Source organism: Thunnus thynnus, chromosome 5, assembly GCF_963924715.1.
Source record: "Thunnus thynnus chromosome 5, fThuThy2.1, whole genome shotgun sequence".
Lineage (NCBI taxonomy): Eukaryota > Metazoa > Chordata > Actinopteri > Scombriformes > Scombridae > Thunnus > Thunnus thynnus.
In genome coordinates this window covers 35,364,012-35,387,818 of record NC_089521.1, presented here as the reverse complement: position 1 = coordinate 35,387,818, position 23,807 = coordinate 35,364,012, and the positions used below count along the sequence as shown (strand labels likewise).

Below are 23,807 nucleotides of genomic sequence, written 5' to 3'. Positions count from 1 at the left end.
CTGACTGTCTGTCTGTCTGTCTGTCTGTCTGTCTGTCTGTCTGTCTGTCTGTCTGTCTGTCTGACTGTCTGTCTGTCTGTCTGACTGCAGGTAAACATACGTGTTGATGATGTCACCATCCAGATGTTTCATTATGTCGTCAAATATTTAAAGATCCGCTGCAGACGTATTAAAACACATAAAAACATAAAAACTGTGTCTGAGATGATAAAATTATCACTTTTAAATCCTTTAAAATCTGCTGACACAACGACAGAACGCTGATAGAACGCTGATAGAACGCTGACACAACGACAGAACGCTGATAGAACGCTGATAGAACGCTGACACAACGACAGAACGCTGATAGAACGCTGATAGAACGCTGACACAACGACAGAACGCTGACATAACGCTGATAGAACGCTGACACAACACTGATAGAGCGCTAACACAACGCTGATAGAACGCTGACACAACGCTGATAGAACGCTGACACAACACTGATAGAACGCTGACACAACACTGATAGAGCGCTAACACAACGCTGATAGAACGCTGACACAACGCTGATAGAACGCTGACACAACGCTGATAGAGCGCTAACACAACGCTGATAGAACGCTGACACAACACTGATAGAACGCTAACACAACACTGATAGAACGCTGACACAACGCTGATAGAACGCTGACACAACACTGATAGAGCGCTAACACAACGCTGATAGAACGCTGACACAACGCTGATACAACGCTGACACAACGCTGATAGAACGCTAACACAACGCTGATACAACGCTGACACAACGCTGACACAACGCTGATAGAACGCTAACACAACGCTGATAGAACGCTAACACAACGCTGATAGAACGCTGACACAACACTGATAGAACGCTAACACAACGCTGATACAACGCTGACACAACGCTGACACAACGCTGATAGAACGCTAACACAACGCTGATAGAACGCTAACACAACGCTGATAGAACGCTGACACAACGCTGATAGAACGCTAACACAACGCTGATAGAACGCTAACACAACGCTGATAGAACGCTGACACAACACTGATAGAGCGCTAACACAACGCTGATAGAACGCTAACACAACGCTGATACAACGCTGACACAACGCTGACACAACGCTGATGGAACGCTAACACAACGCTGATAGAACGCTGACACAACGCTGACACAACGCTGATAGAACGCTGACACAACGCTGATAGAACGCTGACACAACGCTGATAGAACGCTGATAGAACGCTGACATAACGCTGATAGAACGCTGACAGAACGCTGACAGAACGCTGACAGAACGCTGACACAACGCTGATAGAACGCTAACACAACGCTGACACAACGCTGATAGAACGCTGATAGAACGCTGACATAACGCTGATAGAACGCTGACATAACGCTGATAGAACGCTGACATAACGCTGACAGAACGCTGATAGAACGCTGACATAACGCTGATAGAACGCTGACAGAACGCTGATAGAACGCTGACATAACGCTGATAGAACGCTGACATAACGCTGATAGAACGCTGACAGAACGCTGATAGAACGCTGACAGAACGCTGATAGAACGCTGATAGAACGCTGACACAACGCTAACAGGGATACACACATACAGACTTTAGGTCCTTTAATTTTACACTAATTTCCTGCAAATTTTCTGCATCATTTGCTGATGTAATGATTCATTTTTAGGACATTTTACGGAAAGGCTGCAAATTATATGAAAAACAGTGCCCACCATATATTATGTTATATTATATATTATATTATATTAATTAGATATTTATATACAGCCACTCATTATATTTGTGTTGTTAATTTTTAATAAATGACATTATTGACATTTCTTTAACTGACAGGAAATACTCAGCTGTGTTATATAATATTGTGTGTATAATATTAACATATTACATTAGATCCTTATAAACTCTATAATGAGCTCATTTCTCCTTAACGACCAAATTACATCACGTTTGTCATTTTTCAAAAAATTTGGGAAAATGAAGAACTACATGTGAATCCAAATATAAACAGACTAAACCAACTTTTTCCTATTTATCTTATAATTGTTTACCAAATTACACCAAAATGTTTTGCAAAATGTCCTGAAAATTGACAGTTAAATATGTCCAAATGAATATTACACTAATAATATAAATATAAATGAATGAATCTATCAGCGTTCACCGTTAATGACGTGATGATGTCATTAACGGTGACTCTACAGACAGCAACATGATCAATAACGTGATCAGTAATATAACCATGTGTGTGTGTGTGTGTGTGTGTGTGTGTGTGTGTGTGTGTGTTCACGTCAGGCGGCAGCAGCTCCGTCATGTCGGAGGAAAATCACTGGATCCCACATGTCCCATAATGCACCTGGTTTCTCATGACAGCCTCCCTGCAGGTAAACAAACCTCCAAGCTGAGGTTACCCTGATGACATCACTGTGACATCATCGGGGGCAGACACAGATGACATCACACCTGTGAGTAAACTGACCCTCAGAGGATTGATCACCTGGAAGAGGCTTAAAAGATCAGCAGCTCTGCTCTGATTGGCTGATCGCAGCCGTGTGACCGACGAGCTTCAGCCTGTGAGTCAGATTACTGTCACATGACCAACGACTCGTTTCAAATAATAAAGATCTTTAATCTCTGAAATAGTTCAGTAGAGTTTTTGATGTAGTTTGCAGGAATTTAACGGTTAATTTTTAGGAGATTTTACAGAAAGTTATAATAATTATAAAAAGATAAGAAGTGTTTCAGCTCACTTTATTTACTTCTACATGTTAATTTGTTTGTGTTGTTATTTATTTTAATTCTTTAACGAGCACATTCAAACAACAACAGTTACACTGAAAACAACAATGTCACTTTTCACTCATTTGTCTTCTAATTATAATAAAAATCAGCTGTTAAGTGAGTAAACAATCAGCAGATTAACTGATGATGTATCGATACATCCTGTCTTCTCTATGAAGGATTATTGATTAAAGATCTGATCGATTATAATCTGGTGTTGCAGCAGAGCATGCTGGGAAACAAACAGTCTGTCTGTTTAAATATATTTAAATATTCCTGCATATCAGATTCCCTTTAAATAATAATAATACTACTACTACTAGTGATACTACTGGTACTACTGATACTACTACTGATACTACTGATACTACTACTAATACTACTGATACTACTACTGATACTACTACTAATACTACTGATAGTACTACTCTATAGTACTACTGATACTACTACTGATACTACTGATTGTACTACTCTATAGTACTACTGATACTACTACTGATACTACTACTAATACTACTGATAGTACTACTCTATAGTACTACTGATACTACTACTGATACTACTACTAATACTACTGATAGTACTACTCTATAGTACTACTGATAGTACTACTGATAGTACAACTGATAGTACAACTGATAGTACTGATAGTACTGATGGTACTACTGATAGTACTGATAGTACTGATACTCGTACTACTGATACTACTGATAGTACTACTGATACTACTGATACTACTGATAGTACTACTGATAGTACAACTGATACTACTGATACTACTGATAGTACTACTGATAGTACAACTGATACTACTGATAGTACTACTGATAGTGCTGATAGTACTACTGATGGTGCTACTGATAGTGCTGATAGTACTACTGATAGTGCTGATAGTACTACTGATGGTGCTACTGATAGTGCTGATAGTACTACTGATGGTGCTACTGATAGTGCTGATAGTACTACTGATAGTGCTGATAGTACTACTGATGGTGCTACTGATAGTGCTGATAGTACTACTGATGGTGCTACTGATAGTGCTGATAGTACTACTGATGGTGCTACTGATAGTGCTGATAGTACTACTGATAGTGCTGATAGTACTACTGATAGTGCTGATGCTCTGCTGCCATCTGCTGGTTTCATCATGTATTGATCACATCAGAGTGAATGAGTGATATTGGTATTATTGTGTTATCAATATACAAACTTTCACAGCAGATCTAAACTGTCAACAACAAACTTGATCAATCACAGACAGAAACATAACCGATCAGAGATCAAACAAACCTGTTGTTGTTCTGTTTCAGGCTTTTGTTGAGTCGTTTTATGTTAAATCAGATCTTTTAGATTTATCCAGAACAACAGTTGACCAGTGACAAACAAACACCACCCGGCTGGTTTAACTACAAACAAACACCACCCGGCTGGGTTTAACTACAAACAAACACCACCCGGCTGGGTTAACTACAAACAAACACTACCCGGCTGGTTTAACTACAAACAAACACCACCCGGCTGGTTTAACTACAAACAAACACCACCCGGCTGGGTTGACTACAAACAAACACCACCCGGCTGAGGTAACTACAAACAAACACCACCCGGCTGAGGTAACTACAAACAAACACCACCCGGCTGGTTTAACTACAAACAAACACCACCCGGCTAAGGTAACTACAAACAAACACCACCCGGCTGAGGTAACTACAAACAAACACCACCCGGCTGAGGTAACTACAAACAAACACCACCCGGCTGGGTTTAACTACAAACAAACACCACCCGGCTGGGTTTAACTACAAACAAACACCACCCGGCTGGTTTAACTACAAACAAACACCACCCGGCTGGGTTAACTACAAACAAACACCACCCGGCTGGTTTAACTACAAACAAACACCACCCAGCTGGGTTTAACTACAAACAAACACCACCCGGCTGGGTTAACTACAAACAAACACCACCCGGCTGAGGTAACTACAAACAAACACCACCCGGCTGGGTTTAACTACAAACAAACACCACCCGGCTGGTTTAACTACAAACAAACACCACCCGGCTGGTTTAACTACAAACAAACACCACCCGGCTGGGTTAACTACAAACAAACACCACCCGGCTGGTTTAACTACAAACAAACACCACCCGGCTGAGGTCACTACAAACAAACACCACCCGGCTGAGGTAACTACAAACAAACACCACCCGGCTGGGTTGACTACAAACAAACACCACCCGGCTGAGGGAACTACAAACAAACACCACCCGGCTGAGGTAACTACAAACAAACACCACCCGGCTGGGTTTAACTACAAACAAACACCACCCGGCTGGGTTTAACTACAAACAAACACCACCCGGCTGGGTTTAACTACAAACAAACACCACCCGGCTGGTTTAACTACAAACAAACACCACCCGGCTGGTTTAACTACAAACAAACACCACCCGGCTGGGTTTAACTACAAACAAACACCACCCGGCTGGGTTAACTACAAACAAACACCACCCGGCTGGTTTAACTACAAACAAACACCACCCAGCTGGGTTTAACTACAAACAAACACCACCCGGCTGGGTTAACTACAAACAAACACCACCCGGCTGAGGTAACTACAAACAAACACCACCCGGCTGGGTTTAACTACAAACAAACACCACCCGGCTGGTTTAACTACAAACAAACACCACCCGGCTGGTTTAACTACAAACAAACACCACCCGGCTGGGTTAACTACAAACAAACACCACCCGGCTGGTTTAACTACAAACAAACACCACCCGGCTGAGGTCACTACAAACAAACACCACCCGGCTGAGGTAACTACAAACAAACACCACCCGGCTGGGTTGACTACAAACAAACACCACCCGGCTGAGGGAACTACAAACAAACACCACCCGGCTGGGTTTAACTACAAACAAACACCACCCGGCTGGGTTTAACTACAAACAAACACCACCCGGCTGGGTTTAACTACAAACAAACACCACCCGGCTGGTTTAACTACAAACAAACACCACCCGGCTGAGTTAACTACAAACAAACACCACCCGGCAGGTTTAACTACAAATCTACAAACTCCTGATATCCACCTTCAACTCCTCCATCTCTCCATCTCTCCTCCATCTCTCCTTCACTCCTCCATCTCTCCTCCATCTCTCCTCCATCTCTCCATCTCTCCTCCATCTCTCCTCCATCTCTCCATCTCTCCTCCATCTCTCCTCCATCTCTCCATCTCTCCTCCATCTCTCCTTCACTCCTCCATCTCTCCATCTCTCCTCCATCTCTCCTTCACTCCTCCATCTCTCCATCTCTCCTCCATCTCTCCTACATCTCTCCTCCATCTCTCCATCTCTCCTCCATCTCTCCTCACATATTATTTCTGCTTCATCTGTGAGACAGAAAGACTCATCAGCTGCTCCTCAACAGGAGGAGAATCTCTCTCTTCTCTTTTCTTTCTGTTACTGCTACAGTAGATCTCCTCCTCTTCCTGCTCCTCTTTCTGTTCCTCCTCTTTCTGCTCCTCTTTCTGCTCCTCTTTCTGTTCCTCCTCTTCCTGTCCCTCTTTCTGCTCCTCCTCCTGCTCCTTTTAAATCTGTGATCCTGCTCCTGCTGCTCCTCTTTTTATTCCTCTCATCCTTTCTTCCTCCTCTTCCTCCTCCTGGTCTGTTTCTCCTTTTCTTCTTCGTTCTCCTCCTGGTTTTTTATTTCTTTTGACCGCTCTTCCTTTTCTTCCTCTCCTCCTCCTCCTCTTCTACCCCCGTCATCCTCCCCCTGGAGCTGCTTCTCCTCCCCCTCTTCCTCCTCCTCCTGATCTTCTCCTTTATCCGACACTTGGTTCAGCTCTTCTAGCTCCCAGGCATCTTCCTCCTCCTCCTCCTCCTCCTCCTCCGCCTGGAAAAATCCAGCCTGACTGACCCTTCATCTTGCTCCTCCTGTTCCTTAAACTCTTCCTCCTTTTCCATTCACCTCCTCTTTTTCTTTTTCCTCCTTGTATTCCTCCTCTTCTTTCTCCTCCTCTGCCTCCTCCTCCTCTTTGCTGACTGCACTCTTCTTCCTCCCGCTTCCCTCCTCCTCCTCCTTGTGGCCATCTTACTCTTCCTTTCCCTCCTCCTTCTTCTTAACCCCTTCTCCTCCTCTTCTTCCTCCTCCTGGCCCTCCACCTCCTCTTACTCTTCTTTATCCCCCTTCTCCTCCTCCTCTTCCTCATCCTGGTCCTCCAGCTGGTCCTATTCTTTTTCTTCCTCCATCTCTGTTCCTCTTCTTACTCCTTCCTGCTCTTAAACTCTTCCTCCTCCACCTGCTCCTCCACCTCTTCGTCCTCCTCCTTGTATCCTCCTCATACTCCTCTTCCTCCTTCATCCTCCTCCTCCCTCAGAGCCTCGGTGCTCCTCCTGGACCAGACTATTTATAGAAACAGGGCCAGCGAGCGACAAAGATAGTCCAGGAAATGGGTCTGTGTAATCCCTGGGTCACACACACACACACACACACACACACACACACACACACACACACACACACACACACACACACACACACACACATCCACATACATGCACACACACACACACATATCCAAACGCACACACACACGTGAAATGGACTCCAACTCTTCTTGTGTTTCACTGCAGCCTGACAATGAGGCCACGCCCCCTTCAGTGATGTCACAGCAGGTCTTCATCTTTCCCAGATGATGGAAAACACCTGCCGTGACATCACTGACACCCTGAGTTCAGTCTGTCAGGCTCAGAGTTTATTCTTCTGTCAACAAACCAACGATGAACTGAACCAGTATCGTGACTATTAAAACATGTCAGTGAGCCAAACGATGTTCCTTCACCACCATGAACACACACCGTAGTTCATGTTGAATGTATCCCTCCGCCACGGCTCAGAGAGGAACTACATTCTGCAGAAACACAAAGAGCGTCTTGGTTGTAAACAGTAACTTTAGAACAGAGCGACTGGGTTCATGAAGCTTCTTGTTACCTTCAGCTGAACTTTAACATCTCATCTCTTCAGGATCAGCGTGGAGACTCGTTCACACCTAAACACTAAACGGCTGCACTTGTAAAGCAGATTCTTCCTCTTCAGACCAATCAAAGTGCTTTTACACTACAAGCCACATTCACACATTTACACACACACAGTCACACACACACACATTCACACACACATTCACACACACATTCACACATTCACACACACATTCACACATTTACACACATATTCACACACACATTGTTTCTACAAACATCAGCTGTCTGCTAGAAATCACCTTCATATACGACTAAACTGCAACAGTAAAAACGTAACGCAGGAAATGTTGATACTGAATGTTTGAGTCTTGATGAGTCATCAGTCAACTTTTATTGTTATTACAGCAGCTGCTCTTAAAAACACACTGCTGCAGTATGAATACTATTAGTACAGAGTACTGTCTGTCACTGCAGCCTGCGTCACTGGTCTGTCACTGGTCTGTCGCTGGTCTGTCGCTGGTCTGTCGCTGGTCTGTCGCTGGTCTGTCGCTGGTCTGTCACTGCAGCCTGCATCACTGGTCTGTCACTGGTCTGTCGCTGGTCTGTCGCTGGTCTGTCACTGCAGCCTGCATCACTGGTCTGTCACTGGACTGTCGTCGGTCTGTCGTTAGTCTGTCGTTAGTCTGTCACTGGTCTGTCGTTGGTCTGTCACTGGTCTGTCGTTGGACTGTTGCTGGTCTGTCATCTGTCGTTGGTCTGTCACTGGTCTGTCACTGGTCTGTCACTGCAGCCTGCATCACTGGTCTGTCACTGGACTGTCGTCGGTCTGTCGTTAGTCTGTCGTTAGTCTGTCACTGGTCTGTCGTTGGTCTGTCACTGGTCTGTCGTTGGACTGTTGCTGGTCTGTCATCTGTCGTTGGTCTGTCACTGCAGCCTGCATCACTGGTCTGTCACTGGTCTGTCGCTGGTCTTTGTCTGGCATATTGAATCGTTTGTTAGTATGAATATCAGAACACATCCAGGAAGCTGTTCAGATATCATCAACAGTGGACTCTGAGGAATCTAAAATATGAAACATAGTTTGGTTTGTTTAACACTTACATGATTCCATTTGTGTTATTTTATAGTTTTGATGTCTTCAGTTTTGTTCTAAAATGCAGAAAATAGTAAATAAATAAAGAAAGAAAAACCCTTAAATGAGCAGCTGAGTCCAAACTGTTGACAGGTGCTGTATAAAATATGTGATGTCATAACTCCTGCAGGTACGTCCAGGTGTTAAAGTCAGATTTAATGTGAGAAACTTTCAGAACATCAAACTGCTTCAGACCGACGGGAGCTTTAAACAGAAATAATGAAAATACACCAAGTGAAAGTATAAACATGTTATATCACAGTTTCACAACTAAACATAAAAAGCTGTTTGTGTCAAAGGATAATTATGATGAATAAAAATGTTCAAACTTGTATAACAGCTATGCAGACAGCAGTAACAAACTAGCAGACAGATGTTAACTGATGTCATCTGTTCGCCGTTTTCAGTCTAAACAGTGTTTTTAGTCACAGATTCTGCAGCTTATGAATGTTGTGATATTTGCTCGTTGTCTGAGATGTGGGTTGTATTTTTTATTGAAATATGGAACAACTTTTCATACAAAAAGTCTCCAAAATGATCACAACCTGCCCAAAACCAACTGGATGGAAAACAGTTCACACAGACGCTCTGAACAAACCTTTAGCTTAGCCTGTTAGCATGCTAACATTAGCTCACCATCAGTAAACACAAAACTAAAGCTGATGATGTTGTTAGTTTTGCAGCTATTTGCTCATAAACAAAGTAAATGTTGACCAGATGGTGGCGCTAGACGACAGTTATTAAAGTTATTACATCCTGAGGGGAACATGAATATGAGGAACAGATGTTAGCATCGCTAAAGCTATAATCATACAGATATTATTAATGTCCGGATGATCTCAGTATTTCTACTTCAGGTCTGGAGTCTGAAGTAGAGCTGCAACTAATAATTATTATTATCATTGATTAATCTGCTCATTATTTTCTGGATTAATCAATTAGTTAATAGTGACAAATGATGTTCACGTTTTCCAGTTTGACGTCGTTAAATGTTCACCATCATAGAGACTAAAGAAAGCAGAAAATATTCACATTTAAGAAGCTGAAATTCTTCTCTTCAAAAATGATGAATCGTTTTTATCAAAACAGTTGATTTGAGTTAATTTTCTGTTGAAGGAGAATCAATGAACGCAGCTTTAATCATAAGACGGATTATGACATCGCTGCCTGTCAGCTGTAATCAGGTTAGAGAGGAAGGCTCCAGCAGCAGCAGCTCCATCATCATCCTCACTGAGACTCTCACACACACCAATAATTACTGATCTGCCCGATCAATCACATCATCTGTGTTCAGCAGCAGCTTTAAAGGATGAATCTGTGTTTCAGACTGTGAGTCTGAATCTTTACTACAGACCTTCACTTTAACGCCGTCTTTCAATGGAAGATGTGGGTCAATAATAATAATAATAATAATAATAATAATAATAATAATAATAATAATAATAATAATAATAATAATTTTATTTGTAAAACACTCTTCAAGCCAGAAACACAAAACAATCACAAATATAAAAGAGAAACAACAACAACAACAAAATACAAAGACACATTTACAGATATAAACTAATGACAGGAATATTAACCTTTGACCTCAGCCTGTAACCCATGACAACAGAATACCTTTTAATTATTTATTGTTGATAGGATGAGAGGTATTGATCCTCTGAGGACCATGAACGTAGTTTATGTGTAGAGTCAGTGGATTATAAACTACAGTAACGTCTGCAGCTCCGTCTTTTTACATTTAGACGATGAAAAATGAAATAATATAAATATTAAATATGATCCTTTAAGGCTTTGGCTGTCGGTAGAGGAGGAGTCGAGTCCTCCGCCTCCTCGTTCTCCTCCTCGTTCTCCTCCTCGTTCTCCTCCTCTCGTCTCTCCTCGGAGATCTGCAGATTGAATCCTCTCCTCTGGAGGGAAACATTCCCACCAGGCCCTAAAAATGACGGCTTTTAATTAATTGTTCTGCCGATCCGTTAATAGCAGCTATAATTAGAGGATCCTGGGAGATCACTGGCAGATTAAACTCATCACCTGACTGAACCTGAATTTGCACTTGTTACCTTTTAATTCTCAGCGGAGCAGATTCAGGATGTGACACAGAACCGCTGGAACATCCTTTACTGTAGTACAAGTACCCGTAAACACAGTAAAAATACTACACACTGATGTTATACAAGAACTCACAACACTGACGCTTCGTTGTATTACTTCATGTTTGTCATTTTTGAGTTATTTCACAATTTGCTGAATTGATGAAATAATAATAATTTTTCTTCTGTCTTATGAATTAATAATTTTATTTTCTGAGCAATAATTTTGGGTGCATTCTGGGTAATTACTTCAGTAGCATATATTCATATTCTGCTTTTAGTGATTTTCTGTTATTTATATCCTGTTGTGATGTTAAACGGATGTTAAACATCAAAGTTGAGAAACTTGAGGTGAAAATATGTAAACATGCTGCCTGTAAGACAAAACTCAGGGTTCAGCTGCTCTCACGCTTCCTTTGAAAAGTTTTTTCAATTTCCCAACGAGATGACGTCGGCTTGTCACACGTCCACAAACGTTCTGTAATCCTTGTTGCTAAGGTGGTTGCTAGGTGGTTGCTAAGGTGTTTCCATGTGTTGTTCAGCTCCAACATGTACGGATGGATTTGACAAGTTGACATTTGGAGTAAAGAAGGAGAAAAAGAAGTGAAATCCTGCTACTATAGTTTGTTTACGTAGCCTCCGGAGCCGGAGGAAGCTTCCTGAAGCTGACCAATCAGAACAGAGTGGGCTCATCAGGAGGCGGGGCCTTAAAGAGACAGGAGCTAAAACGGCCTGTTTCAGACAGAGGCTGAACTGAGGGGCTGCATAAAGGACCAGTAGAAGATAAATAAGGAGTTTTTATTCCAGTAGAGCCCCAGAATATAAACATAGAGCTGGAGATGTCCTTTAACAGTGAGAATAAATGAGCTAAATGAAGACGGTAGTGAAGTGGAACCTTGTTCAGTTCAGGAGCAGAACAACACGTTTCTGTATGTGCAACATGAAAGAACCTCAAACGACAGTAAATGTGCTTCATACTGACGAACACACACTGCTGACTGGTGTCCTGTGTGTGCAGCATGTTATGTATGAACGAACCAGGTTTTCATGTTGGTCTATTTAAGTCATTAAAGGAACAGTTCAAACCTTCCAACCTTGTTCGTCATCAGGTCGTTACGAGTCTAAAAACACTGAATCATTAAAGTCTTAAATCGTTTTCTTGCCTGTTTAAAGTTAAATGATTATTTATATTAGGAGGAATTATTGTTATATAAAGCGAGACATGTCAATTAAATGTCAATTAGTTTATGTACTTAATAAATAAATAATTGTAGGTCTTGTTGCTTCTGGTTTTCTGTAATTCTCTGTGTTATAATCATGAAAAAGCTGTAAATTATCATAGAAGATTCTGTGATATTACAGCTTTCACACTAAAACTGGAACATGAGACACAATGAAAGTCAAACCTCTGATCACACCACCGACGGCTCAATCACAGCTTTAGCAGTAAAAGGGCCAAAGGTGAGGACCGAGACCAGGACCAGGACCTGGGAGAGACTCTGACCTACGTGGTCAGTGGCGGTCTGATGATGAGGGAGGAAGGACTGAGAGTCCAGACAAATATACATGTATGTATGAAATAGGGAACTGTACTCACACTTGTTCAGTATTGTTACTATATTGTTCTAATAATTACAGTGTTTTACAGCATGTATATTTAATAGAACTGAAGCACTACTGTGTTGTGGTGAAAGCCTGAAATAGTCTCCAAAGTAAAACCACCTACGAGTGAAGCAGGTCTACAGGAGGCCGTTCAACGACTGCCTGCATTACAATACACATCACTGTGTAGTGATGTAATGTTCTGTACTTCACAGTAACTAGATCTGATATCACTGTGTTGTCTGTTTCAGAGTTCTTGATGCAGCTGAAGGTGAGTTTCAGCCTCACAAAACGGCAGCAGCGGGGAAGGAACGGCCAGCGTGTCGTTGTCGAGGTTCCCGGCCGGCGAGGGGCCTCCTCCATCTCCGTTCAACCCTCAGCTCCCACACTACAGCCCTGACATGCTAACACATCGTCTCTGCAGCTGAGCGGACGGACCAGAGCAGCCATCTGGGGACACACTGGGCTGCTCTGGTCCCCAACTGGTTCCCCTACTGGTTCATCAACCACCCACGTTTTTCATTCCTTCCTCATCTGCCACCATATTCTCCACTTCTCAACCCTACTGAGGAAGGTTTATGTTCTTTTTTCTATTGTTGGTTCTGTATGAAGAACACTTTATAAATCCATCTGTCTTTGCTGAGATGTGTTCAGTGTTTAAGAATAAAACATTCTACTCTCGTATTATTGTGTTTTCTATTTGAGTATGAAAACATTAGTTTACACCAGGCTGCTGCAGTGTAACACATGATGATGAAGATTAGCATAGTAGTAGCACATCAGTGTTCAGCTGTCATTATTTATTCTTCATTTGAAGAGAAGAGCGTTTTCTTCTTGTTTTTGTATTTGTGAAAATGAGCCATGCTTTCAGAAAATCTGTGTAAGCAACTGAGAAATACTGCAAGGTGTTAAAAAGTCTTAAAACGACAAAAAGAACAATGATATAAATGATTTCAATACATACAAACAAACTGTCCGTTAAAGGAACAGTTCAACATTTTGGGAAACGTGACACATGTGAACACTGGAACTATTTTCTTCGGAGCAGCTTCCTGAAGTCTTCGTCTCACCTTGAACCTACCGCTGAAGTACTGGGCGGAGGGATACGCTACACATGTAACTCACCCTAAAAATAATCACAAATTGTAATATTTACATTTCTATTCATGTATGAATTAAACACGATGTTTTAACTTTGGATGGAGCCGGGCTAGCTGCTTCCAGTCTTTATGCTAAGCTAAGCTAACCACCTCCTGTCGTAAACATTCTTATATTTATATTTCTTTGGTTCTGGTTTAGAGATTGTTTGGGGAAAATATTGTGATATTTCAGTTCTGAGTCAAGTTTAGTGTTAAAAAGGAAAATAAAGACTCATAAAGAATATCAATTAATAATTCATATCACAATAATAGTGATAAAAATTAACACAGTTATCAGCATTATTGCAGTATACAAATACAATTAGCAGCTCTGTTTGTTTGCATAAACATTAAAATAATAACATAACCAATAACTTATGTAAAGATGTGAAAACCATATCAAATGTGCATTAACATTAAAGATAGCAGCATGTGGTCATGAGAGGTGATGAACTGTCGCTTCTCTTTGTTCGACTTGTTTCTTGTTGTTCAGCAACACAGGAACTGCAAACAGTCCTGAGTAAAACAACACAGGAACTGTTGGTGCGGCGTGTTGTTTAAAGTGCAGCGAGACAATGAAATAGGATCCAGCAGATTAATGCGTTTAAAGGCTGATCAGCCTGTTTACATGAACACACATCTCTGGAAATGTATGAATGAACCACGGATGCAGAACCGGTCTTTATCCTCTCCGCCGTCGTCACTGCCGGCCGCCATGTTTTCACTGAAAACTGCGGCTGACAGTTACTGAGAGTTTTTCAAAGCGCAGTAATCAATCACCATTTTAATGATAATCAGAATTTGAAGTGGTAATATTAAATCATGAAACTGGTAAGTGTTTCATACCTGCTGTAAATACTCACTAGAGCACTAAACGAGGATTCATCCGCAGCTGAAAATAGTCCTCAAAAAATGCACTAAAAACTGCAGTGGAACCAATGAGCTGAGAGACACAGACAGGAAGGAGGAAAGTGTTAAGAGACGCACTAACATGTTGCTGGTTTGGGATTTGATGATGATAAATTTATAATAATACAGAATAAATCCAAACTTCTCCTTTAAAAGACAGAAAACCAGAGCAAGTTATTCATCAAAAACATGTTTCTCATCAAAAACAGAATATTTACATTAATGATGTCATGATGAACCATATTTCACAATGTAAAACTCCTGAATGAGATCAAAAGAGCTGCAGCAGTGGATCATTAAATAAAAGCAAACAGCAGAGTCGCTCTTCATCTGTCATTAGATTTGCAGCTCTGAGTGCAGCCAGATAACTGCAGAGTGCAGCCGTCTAATCGCATCAGATCAATGACATGTAATGTGTCTGCAGGTCGCTGCTGCTGCTGGTCGACCAACAACAAGCACACGATGCTCAGCAGGACGACGCCGTCCCGACTCCGTCGCCTCAAACTACCACAATCACATATATTTTATATATATATAAATAACATATATATTTTAATTTAGAAATCTTTCATTGACAAATATAAAGGCTTGAATTGAACTTCAGGGAGAGTTTGCATCAAACCCACCAGACCATCAAACCCACCAGACCATCAAACCCATCAGACCATCAAACCCACCAGACCATCAAACCCACCAGACCATCAACCCACCAGACCATCAAACCCACCAGACCATCAACCCACCAGACCATCAAACCCACCAGACCATCAAACCCACCAGACCATCAACCCAACCAGTCCATCAACCCAACCAGTCCATCAACCCACCAGTCCATCAACCCACCAGTCCATCAACCCAACCAGACCATCAACGCACCAGTCCATCAACCCAACCAGTCCATCAAATCCAACCAGTCCATCAACCCACCAGTCCATCAACCCAACCAGTCCATCAACCCAACCAGTCCATCAAATCCAACCAGTCCATCAACCCACCAGACCATCAAACCCACCAGTCCATCAAACCCACCAGACCATCAAACCCACCAGTCCATCAACCCAACCAGTCCATCAAACCCAACCAGTCCATCAACCCACCAGACCATCAAACCCACCAGTCCATCAAACCCACCAGACCATCAACCCAACCAGTCCATCAAATCCAACCAGTCCATCAATCCAACCAGTCCAACAAACCCAACCAGTCCATCAATCCAACCAGTCCATCAATCCAACCAGTCCATCAATCCAACCAGTCCATCAAACCCACCAGTCCATCAACCCACCAGTCCATCAAACCCACCAGTCCATCAACCCACCAGTCCATCAACCCAACCAGTCCATCAACCCAACCAGTCCATCAATCTAACCAGTCCATCAATCCAACCAGTCCATCAATCCAACCAGTCCATCAAACCCACCAGTCCATCAACCCACCAGTCCATCAACCCAACCAGTCCATCAAATCCAACCAGTCCATCAATCCAACCAGTCCAACAAACCCAACCAGTCCATCAATCCAACCAGTCCATCAATCCAACCAGTCCAACAAACCCAACCAGTCCATCAATCCAACCAGTCCATCAAACCCACCAGTCCATCAACCCACCAGTCCATCAAACCCACCAGTCCATCAAACCCACCAGTCCTGACAAGAAACAGATCAGCAACAGAGCTGCAAACATCAGTTGCTTAAGCGATTAGTCGAAAGAAAATTAATCTGCAACGATGTTTCAGCTTCTCAAATGAGACAATTTGCTGCTAATCTTTGTTATATCTGTTATTTATTATATTTGTTATATATGTTATATGTGTTATAATATACCGTTGGAAAGCCTGTTTATTTCCCTTTTAAATGGAGCCACATTTGTAAGGAACATGCATTTGTGGGATGAGCAGCAGAGCTGAGTATGTGGGTTGCACCCATGAAAAATTTGCCAAATTTTCTCTGCCGATGCCAAACAGCTTATTCTGCCATTGACTCTTGTCTTGTCAAGACATATTGGCAATTTAACAGTTTATTCATTTAACAAACAGGAGCCTCAGTAGCGTGTGGAAGAACCATACACAGCCACAACAGCCTGGCACCTCCTCCTCATGCTCGCCCCCACAGAGCGGGTTTATCAGAGACTACCTCCAGAGTGGAGAGGATGGAACGGCCTGCCAGCAGTCCTGACCTCAACCCCATTGAACACTTGTGGGATCAGCTTGGGCGTGCTGTTCGTGCCAGATTGACCAACACAACCACGTTGGCTGACTTGCGACAAATGCTATACAAAAGAATAAGCTGTTTGGCATCGGCAGAGAAGATTTGGCAAATTTTTCATGGGTGCAACCCACATACTCAGCTCTGCTGCTCATCCCATAAATGCATGTTCCTTACAAATGTGGCTCCATTTAAAAGGGAAATAAACAGACTTTCCAACGATATAAGATTTATTGCCAAGAAGCATCGTTACAACAAAGAAATAAACTACCAAACACTAATTTCCTTACATTTTGTGCTACGTTCATGTTATATATGTTATATATGTTATATTTGTTATATACGTTATATATGTTATATTTGTTTTATATGTTATATGTTATGTATGTTATATATGTTATATATGTTATATTTGTTTTATATGTTATATGTTATATATGTTATATATGTTATATTTGTTTTATGTTATATTTGTTATATATGTTATATATTTTATATTTGTTTTATATGTTATATGTTATATATGTTATATATGTTATATTTGTTTTATGTTATATTTGTTTTATATGACAAGTTAGTCAGACAAAACCAGCAGATTGAAGACGTCATCGTGGCCTCTGAGAAACTTTAAATGCCATTTTTTCACTATTTTCTGACGTTTCATCGACTAAACGATTAGCAGATAATGAAAATAATCACACAGTTCCACACAGCACTAAACAACGTAGCCATGAAGAAGTTACAATGCTGATGTGTGTATATTTAGATTATAACTCTACATTTACTACGTTAGAACAATAAGAACAAAAACCAGCAGCTCTGCCTGCAGAACGTCTTGGTGAAGAGTTAAAACAATAAGTTGAAGCCAAACGTGTTTTTAACACATAATAAACATTTCTGTAAACATGACGAGTCAACATGGACGTGATTCAAGCAGCAACATTAGAAAGTTCCAGTTAGACTGAATATCGAAGAAATTACTGTCAAAAGCAGAAACACTGAACTCAACATAAATATAAGAAATAAGATTTGTTTGATTTTAGCAACACTTGTGGTTAAAGCAGCTGCGATCGGTCGATTAATTAATTAGTCGATTGACAGAAATTAATTAGCAACAATTTATGATAATCGAATAATCATTTTTAAGCAAAAATGCCAAAAATTTGCTGTTTGCAGCTTCTCAAAAGTTGATGATTTGAAGCTTTTCTGTCAGTAAACTGAATGTATTTGGATACTGGATCGTTGATCAGACAAAAGAAGACATCTGAAGACGTCACGTTTACATCAAACTTCATTTTCACGTCAGTATCAGCAAAAAACTAGTAAAAGCTCGAGTGGCTGAGAAGCGATAGTGAAAGCTAGCAGACAGAGAGAGTTTCATCATTTCATTGTGTCAGTGTTTTAAATCTTCTCTTTGTGCTGCAACACGCTGCTGCTGTAGATGAAGCTCTTTACTTTGATCCAAAAGGTTTTATTTCTATCAAACCTCTGGCTCCTGCGGTGTAACGCATCACTTCCTGTGCAGCCCACTCACTGGTGGAAGAGCAGCACGTTCAGAGCTGCGGCTTTAAAAGCTTCTGTGTGTTGTAAACATTTTAGTTTGAGTGTGAGACAAGATGTGCGTGACTCTGTGTGAGCTGCAGAAGAAGACACTGACCTCCTGCAGAAGATCCTCAGGCCGGTGAAGGTCCTGCTGGTGTGGTGGCAGCGGGGGGCGGGGGCCGCTGGGGGGGGCAGCTCAGTGTTGGAGGCTGAGGAGGAGGAGGCCACAGAGGTGGAGGTGAAGGGCTCCTCTCCATCCTGCAGCTGCTGCTGCTGCTCCTCCATGATCAGCTTCTTCTTCTCTGCTCCGCTCAGCCGTCAGACATCCTGCCGGCTTCACTCAACTTCCACTCACAACTTCTGCCTCCACACAGGAAGTGCGGCTTCAGATGTTGCGTCTCTCTGCTAAGCTTCAGGTTTCACCAGGAAGCAGCAACATTCACAACAAACTCTTCTCTGTGGAGGAGGAGGCTGCTTCTCTCTAAACTCGCTTCCTTACTTCCTTCCTTCTCCTAACCCTCCCTGCCTGAGGAAGCCTCTCTGCATGCTTCTCCTCTCAGCACACAATCACAAAATCCAGGAAGTTTGCAGCTCTGATAAGAAACTACAAACCCAGCAGAGTCTGTAGTCTCTCTTCTTCTTCTTGTTCCTCTTCTCTGCCGACCTGTTGCTTCTCCTCTCCTCTCCCTGCCGTCTGTCTGAGCCGCTCTCACTCTGTTCTCTGTACTTTTATTTCAGCTCTGTGGCTCTCCCTCTCTTTTTTCTTTCGTCCCACCCACCCTGAGCTCTCCTCGCTCTGATTGGCCGGGGAGGGGAGAGGTGAGCTTTGCCACCTGCTGGCGCATCTGAGGCTGTGCAGTCTAAAAAAGGAGGAAATGAACTCATTTTCTCCTCTCCAGAGCTGAGCAGCGGAGCAGGACTCGCTCTGGTCTCCTGCTTTTAACTCGAGCAGCAGAGTATGTGGAGCAGAGAGGAAGAGGCAGGTTGGAGGGTTAAACACAGCAGCTGAACATGTTGTGATGAAGAACAGCTGCCTCTCACTTGGATCACAGCTCTGCGCGCCCTCCCACGTGCTTTTACATAAAGATGTGAAGCGGCCCACACCGAGCGCGAGCTGCAGTGAAGCAGAGGTCGCACGGCCGCATCGAGACCCACGCACTGTTCTTCACCACGTGCACACGGCGGCCGCTTCCCCCGGGGGGCGCGCTCCCCCCGGGGACGCGCTCTGAAGGATGACTTATTTTTGACAGCCAATTAAAACGGAGGAGCAGCGGGCACACGCTGTGATGGAGTCTTAAAAAAAAGGAAAACGAATGAGGGGGGGGGGGGGGGCAGGAACTCCTGGTGATGATGATGATGATGATGATGATGATGATGATGTCCCAGTTTCTGTATGAGAGCAAACGGAGGATTAAATGTTGTCTTGGCAGTTAAACTGGATCCATCAGAGACCAGAAGCTGCTGGTTCACCTCACATCACCTGATCTGCACACACTTCATCATCTTCATCATCTTCATCATCTCCACTGGTGCAAAGTAACTCACTACATTTACTCAAGTACTGTACTGATGTACAAGTTTAGAGGTATTTGTACTTTACTTGAGTATTTCCATGTGATGCTACTTTCTACATTTCAGAGGGAAATATTGTACTTTCTACTCCACTACATTTATTTGACAGCTCTAGTTACTTTTCAGATGAAGATTTGACACAATGGATAATATAACAAGCTTTTAAAATACAACACATTGTTAAAGATGAAACCAGTGGTTTCCAACCTTTTTGGCTTTTGACGTCTTACAAAAAGCAGTGTGTAGTCGGGGTCACATTTCACATGTCTATGAGTTGTTAACAGCTCCACCAAATAGTGATTTTTCCCTCTAAACTTCTCACATGCTTTCATTTCAATAAATGTTCAAATGATCCAATATTTCAGCAAAAATCAAAGATTAGAGAAAAAGTCCAAAAACTGAAAACAGATTTGTGTATCAGAACTTTGTTTTTTCTTCTTTCCTCTCCCATTAATCATCTCACCACCCCTCAGATTTATCTGCTGACCCTTTGGAGGGGCCCGACCCCTAGGTTGGGAACCACTGGACTAAACTAGCTAACTGTATATAAAGTAGTGTAAACTAGCTCCACCTCCAGCAGCTACAACAGTAACATGCTGCTCTAACACTGATGCTTCACTATTAATAATCTAATGATGTCATATATAATAATATATCAGTCAGAGGGACCAAACCACTACTTTTACTGCAATACTTTAACTACATCAAGCTCATAATACTTATGTACTTTTACTGCAATACTTTAACTACATCAAGCTCATAATACTTATGTACTTTTACTGCAATACTTTAACTATATCAAGCTCATAATACTTATGTACTTTTACTGCAATACTTTAACTACATCAAGCTCATAATACTTATGTACTTTTACTGCAATACTTTAACTACATCAAGCTCATAATACTTATGTACTTTTACTGCAATACTTTAACTATATCAAGCTCATAATACTTATGTACTTGTACTGTAGGATTTTTCATGCAGGACTTTTACTTGTGATGGAGTATTTGTACGCTGATGTATTAGTACTTGTACTGCAGTAAAGTATCTGAGTACTTCCTCTACTGCTTCTCATTCCGACACAAAACACTTCAAAGAGTCACTTAACAGAAATTACAAACATATTTATGAACATATTTGTATTTAAGTGCTGATTCAGTTTGACTTCATGTCTTCATGCTCCTGTATGATATATATATTATATTAATATATATAATATATAATGTTCTCTACTAATAAACACATGCAGAGCGAAGAGACGAGTTCTATTAAAAGACCGTTTAGTTAAAACGCTGTCAGCTCTTCATCAGGCTCCTGCTGCTATAAACAGACACACAGCAGAAATAATGATAATAAAGTGAGAAATCAAAATATTCATATTATAAAAAGAAGCAATGAACATACAAATCATAATTTATCACTTTCAGCGTCACTAATACGTTCGTACATCCATGCAGACGGTTTACTGCAGTATAATACTGAAGTACAGTTTAGAGGTATTTTATTGTGAAAATATATTCTAGTTCTTCCTGCTCTGCGTTTATCTGTCAGTCAGCAGATACTTTGCTGTTAATATGAAACCTCACAGGTATGTTACACTATAAACTACACAGAAGTATAACAGTAGTTTAAAGTATAAATACTAACAGTCACATGGGTCAGATTCCTACTTCTGATACTCTAAGTTTTTATGTGTCCAATCAGTGTTGATGGCAAATGTAATGAACTGAAGCAATAATTGATATATTGAGAAAGTTGAGTTTTCCTGCTCAGAGCCGTGCTGACACTGCCTACATGTCCCAGGATGCATTGTGCACATCCTGTCCAATCAGATACTAATGTTGTGTTAACAGACAGAGTAAAGTATGAGTACTTTACTGAGGCTTATTAACGAAGCGTGTTTCCTCATTCATACGTATAACGAGTCCTGGATACAGCGTCCGACGCTCCCTTCATTCCTGGGAAAGTTGCTCAGTGGCGCATGAAGCCAAAGAAGCCACTTCCTGCTGTAAAGAAGTGACCTGGATGAAAACATACTGAGCACGCTCAATGGGTCACATGCGCCTACGGAGCATGCTCACTAGAGACGTCCGCCGGCTGAGACGGCTAACTCCCGGTTAGCAAGCAAGCAAAGTTTATTTATAAGAAATAAAATCAAAATAAATAAAAAACAAAAACACCAGATGAAATATACAAGGAGAGCAGATAAAACAGACAAATTAAGATAAAATATAATATGCTACCCAAATGCCTGTCTGAACAAACGGGTTTTTAGCTGGTTTAGCCCTCCGGCTAACTTGAATGGAGATAAAATGATTCAATCGTGCGTCTCTTCTAGACTTTCCAAACATGATCAGACTGAACGGATCAAATTCTGATAACGAAACGAGTCGTTTCAGGTTGTGACGCTCAAACAAAACGTATCCGCTGATTTACAGACGTCTCTCACGATGTGAGTCTGTTGAAAAAGTCTTTTTGGTTCAGTAACATCATGTGATGATGTAATTTCACGGTTTGGCCACTATGTCAGATTGGCGCTCTTCCTGTATCCGTTTGTCTTTAGACGTCCATGATTCATTCTGGTGTCTAAATATCACGACACGATGACGGGACCAGAGAGCATAACGAGCGCAGACATTACTATCAACGTTCATCACAAACTTCATGTATGTGTCGAATAAACAGCATGGATGATATTTTAAAAGTGACATAACGTTAGGAGCCCGTTAATGTGAATAAGAGATTTATCAGCAAGCGTCGTTCAGTGTGAGTTCTCTGCTGAAGAGTCCTTCGTGGTTTGTGAGCAGTGCAGGTCATAGTTGTTGTTTACTGCTTTGTATTCAGAGTTAAAGTCCAATAAAATACTGTCAGAAGACAAAGTCAGGTTCTTTCTGACCGTCAACAGCGTCGTAACGCAGCTCCGTCCACACAGCAAACAGCCACAAGTTAGATGTTCCTGTGTTAGATTCAGCTCTTCTGGATGAATCATGGACAAACTTAGCAGCTTAGCTTAGCTTAGCTTAGCTTAGCTTAGCCACGGCTGTGCTGCTCCAGTCCTCCACAGTCCAGACTCTGTAGAGTCTGGTTCAACAGCGCGATGTTCAGCCTCATATCATGACACCACTTTTCATCCAGATATGCTGATATTTTAAAATATTTAGTAGTATATTTTAGTGTCTGCTTTTCCTTGTAGCTGGTGTAACATGGTGGACGGGAGTGTTTTGGATACAGAAAACAGCCTGCAGTCCCTCCAGGAACCAGTGACGTTACTGGTTCCCAGAAGAACAACAGATTGTGAAGCTGCGCCCCAGAAACACAGAGAACATTAAAAAACACTGTTGTTTTCATACTATATCCCCGATGCAGAGAGACAGAGAGAGGTTGGTCTTTTAAATCACATGTTAAACGCAGGACTTTTGCTGCAAAAGGTATTTTTATTTTGACTCAAGAACACATCCTTTTGATTTTATTTGAGGTTTCTGCCTTCTTCCGTCGCCGTTTCCTTTCATTTCTGTCATTCCGTAATAATATTTCTGCAATAATATAACACTGATTGTTGACATATCTGTTCGGCTGTGTTCTCTGGAGTGAGATGGGATGCCAATGAGATGTCATCCCACTAAAACTATAATGTTTTGTGGGAAATTGATGCTTATAAATAGTCCAGATCCTTGATATGAGATAAATGTCTGTACTTGAGGAGGAAACGGCGCCGCTCTGCTCGTCGTCTGTAGGTGCGTCACGTCCTCCAGGAGCTGGTCCAGGAACCGAGGCTGGACAATGACCGTTTCCAGCGGTA

The 23,807-nt window shown here is 41.8% G+C and overlaps 1 protein-coding gene across 1 annotated transcript in view; it reads right to left on the bottom strand.

Moving 5' to 3' along the window:
• dgkzb (diacylglycerol kinase, zeta b) overlaps nucleotides 1-19,667 on the bottom strand; it is a 71,759-nt gene extending 52,092 nt beyond the window's left edge. Inside the window, exon 1 of the mRNA XM_067591038.1 lies at nucleotides 18,549-19,667. Within this exon, the coding sequence (XP_067447139.1) occupies nucleotides 18,549-18,718 (170 nt within the window). The 5' untranslated portion in view covers nucleotides 18,719-19,667. The remainder of the gene's footprint in view (nucleotides 1-18,548) is intronic.
• Between the last annotated feature and the right edge of the window lie 4,140 nt (nucleotides 19,668-23,807).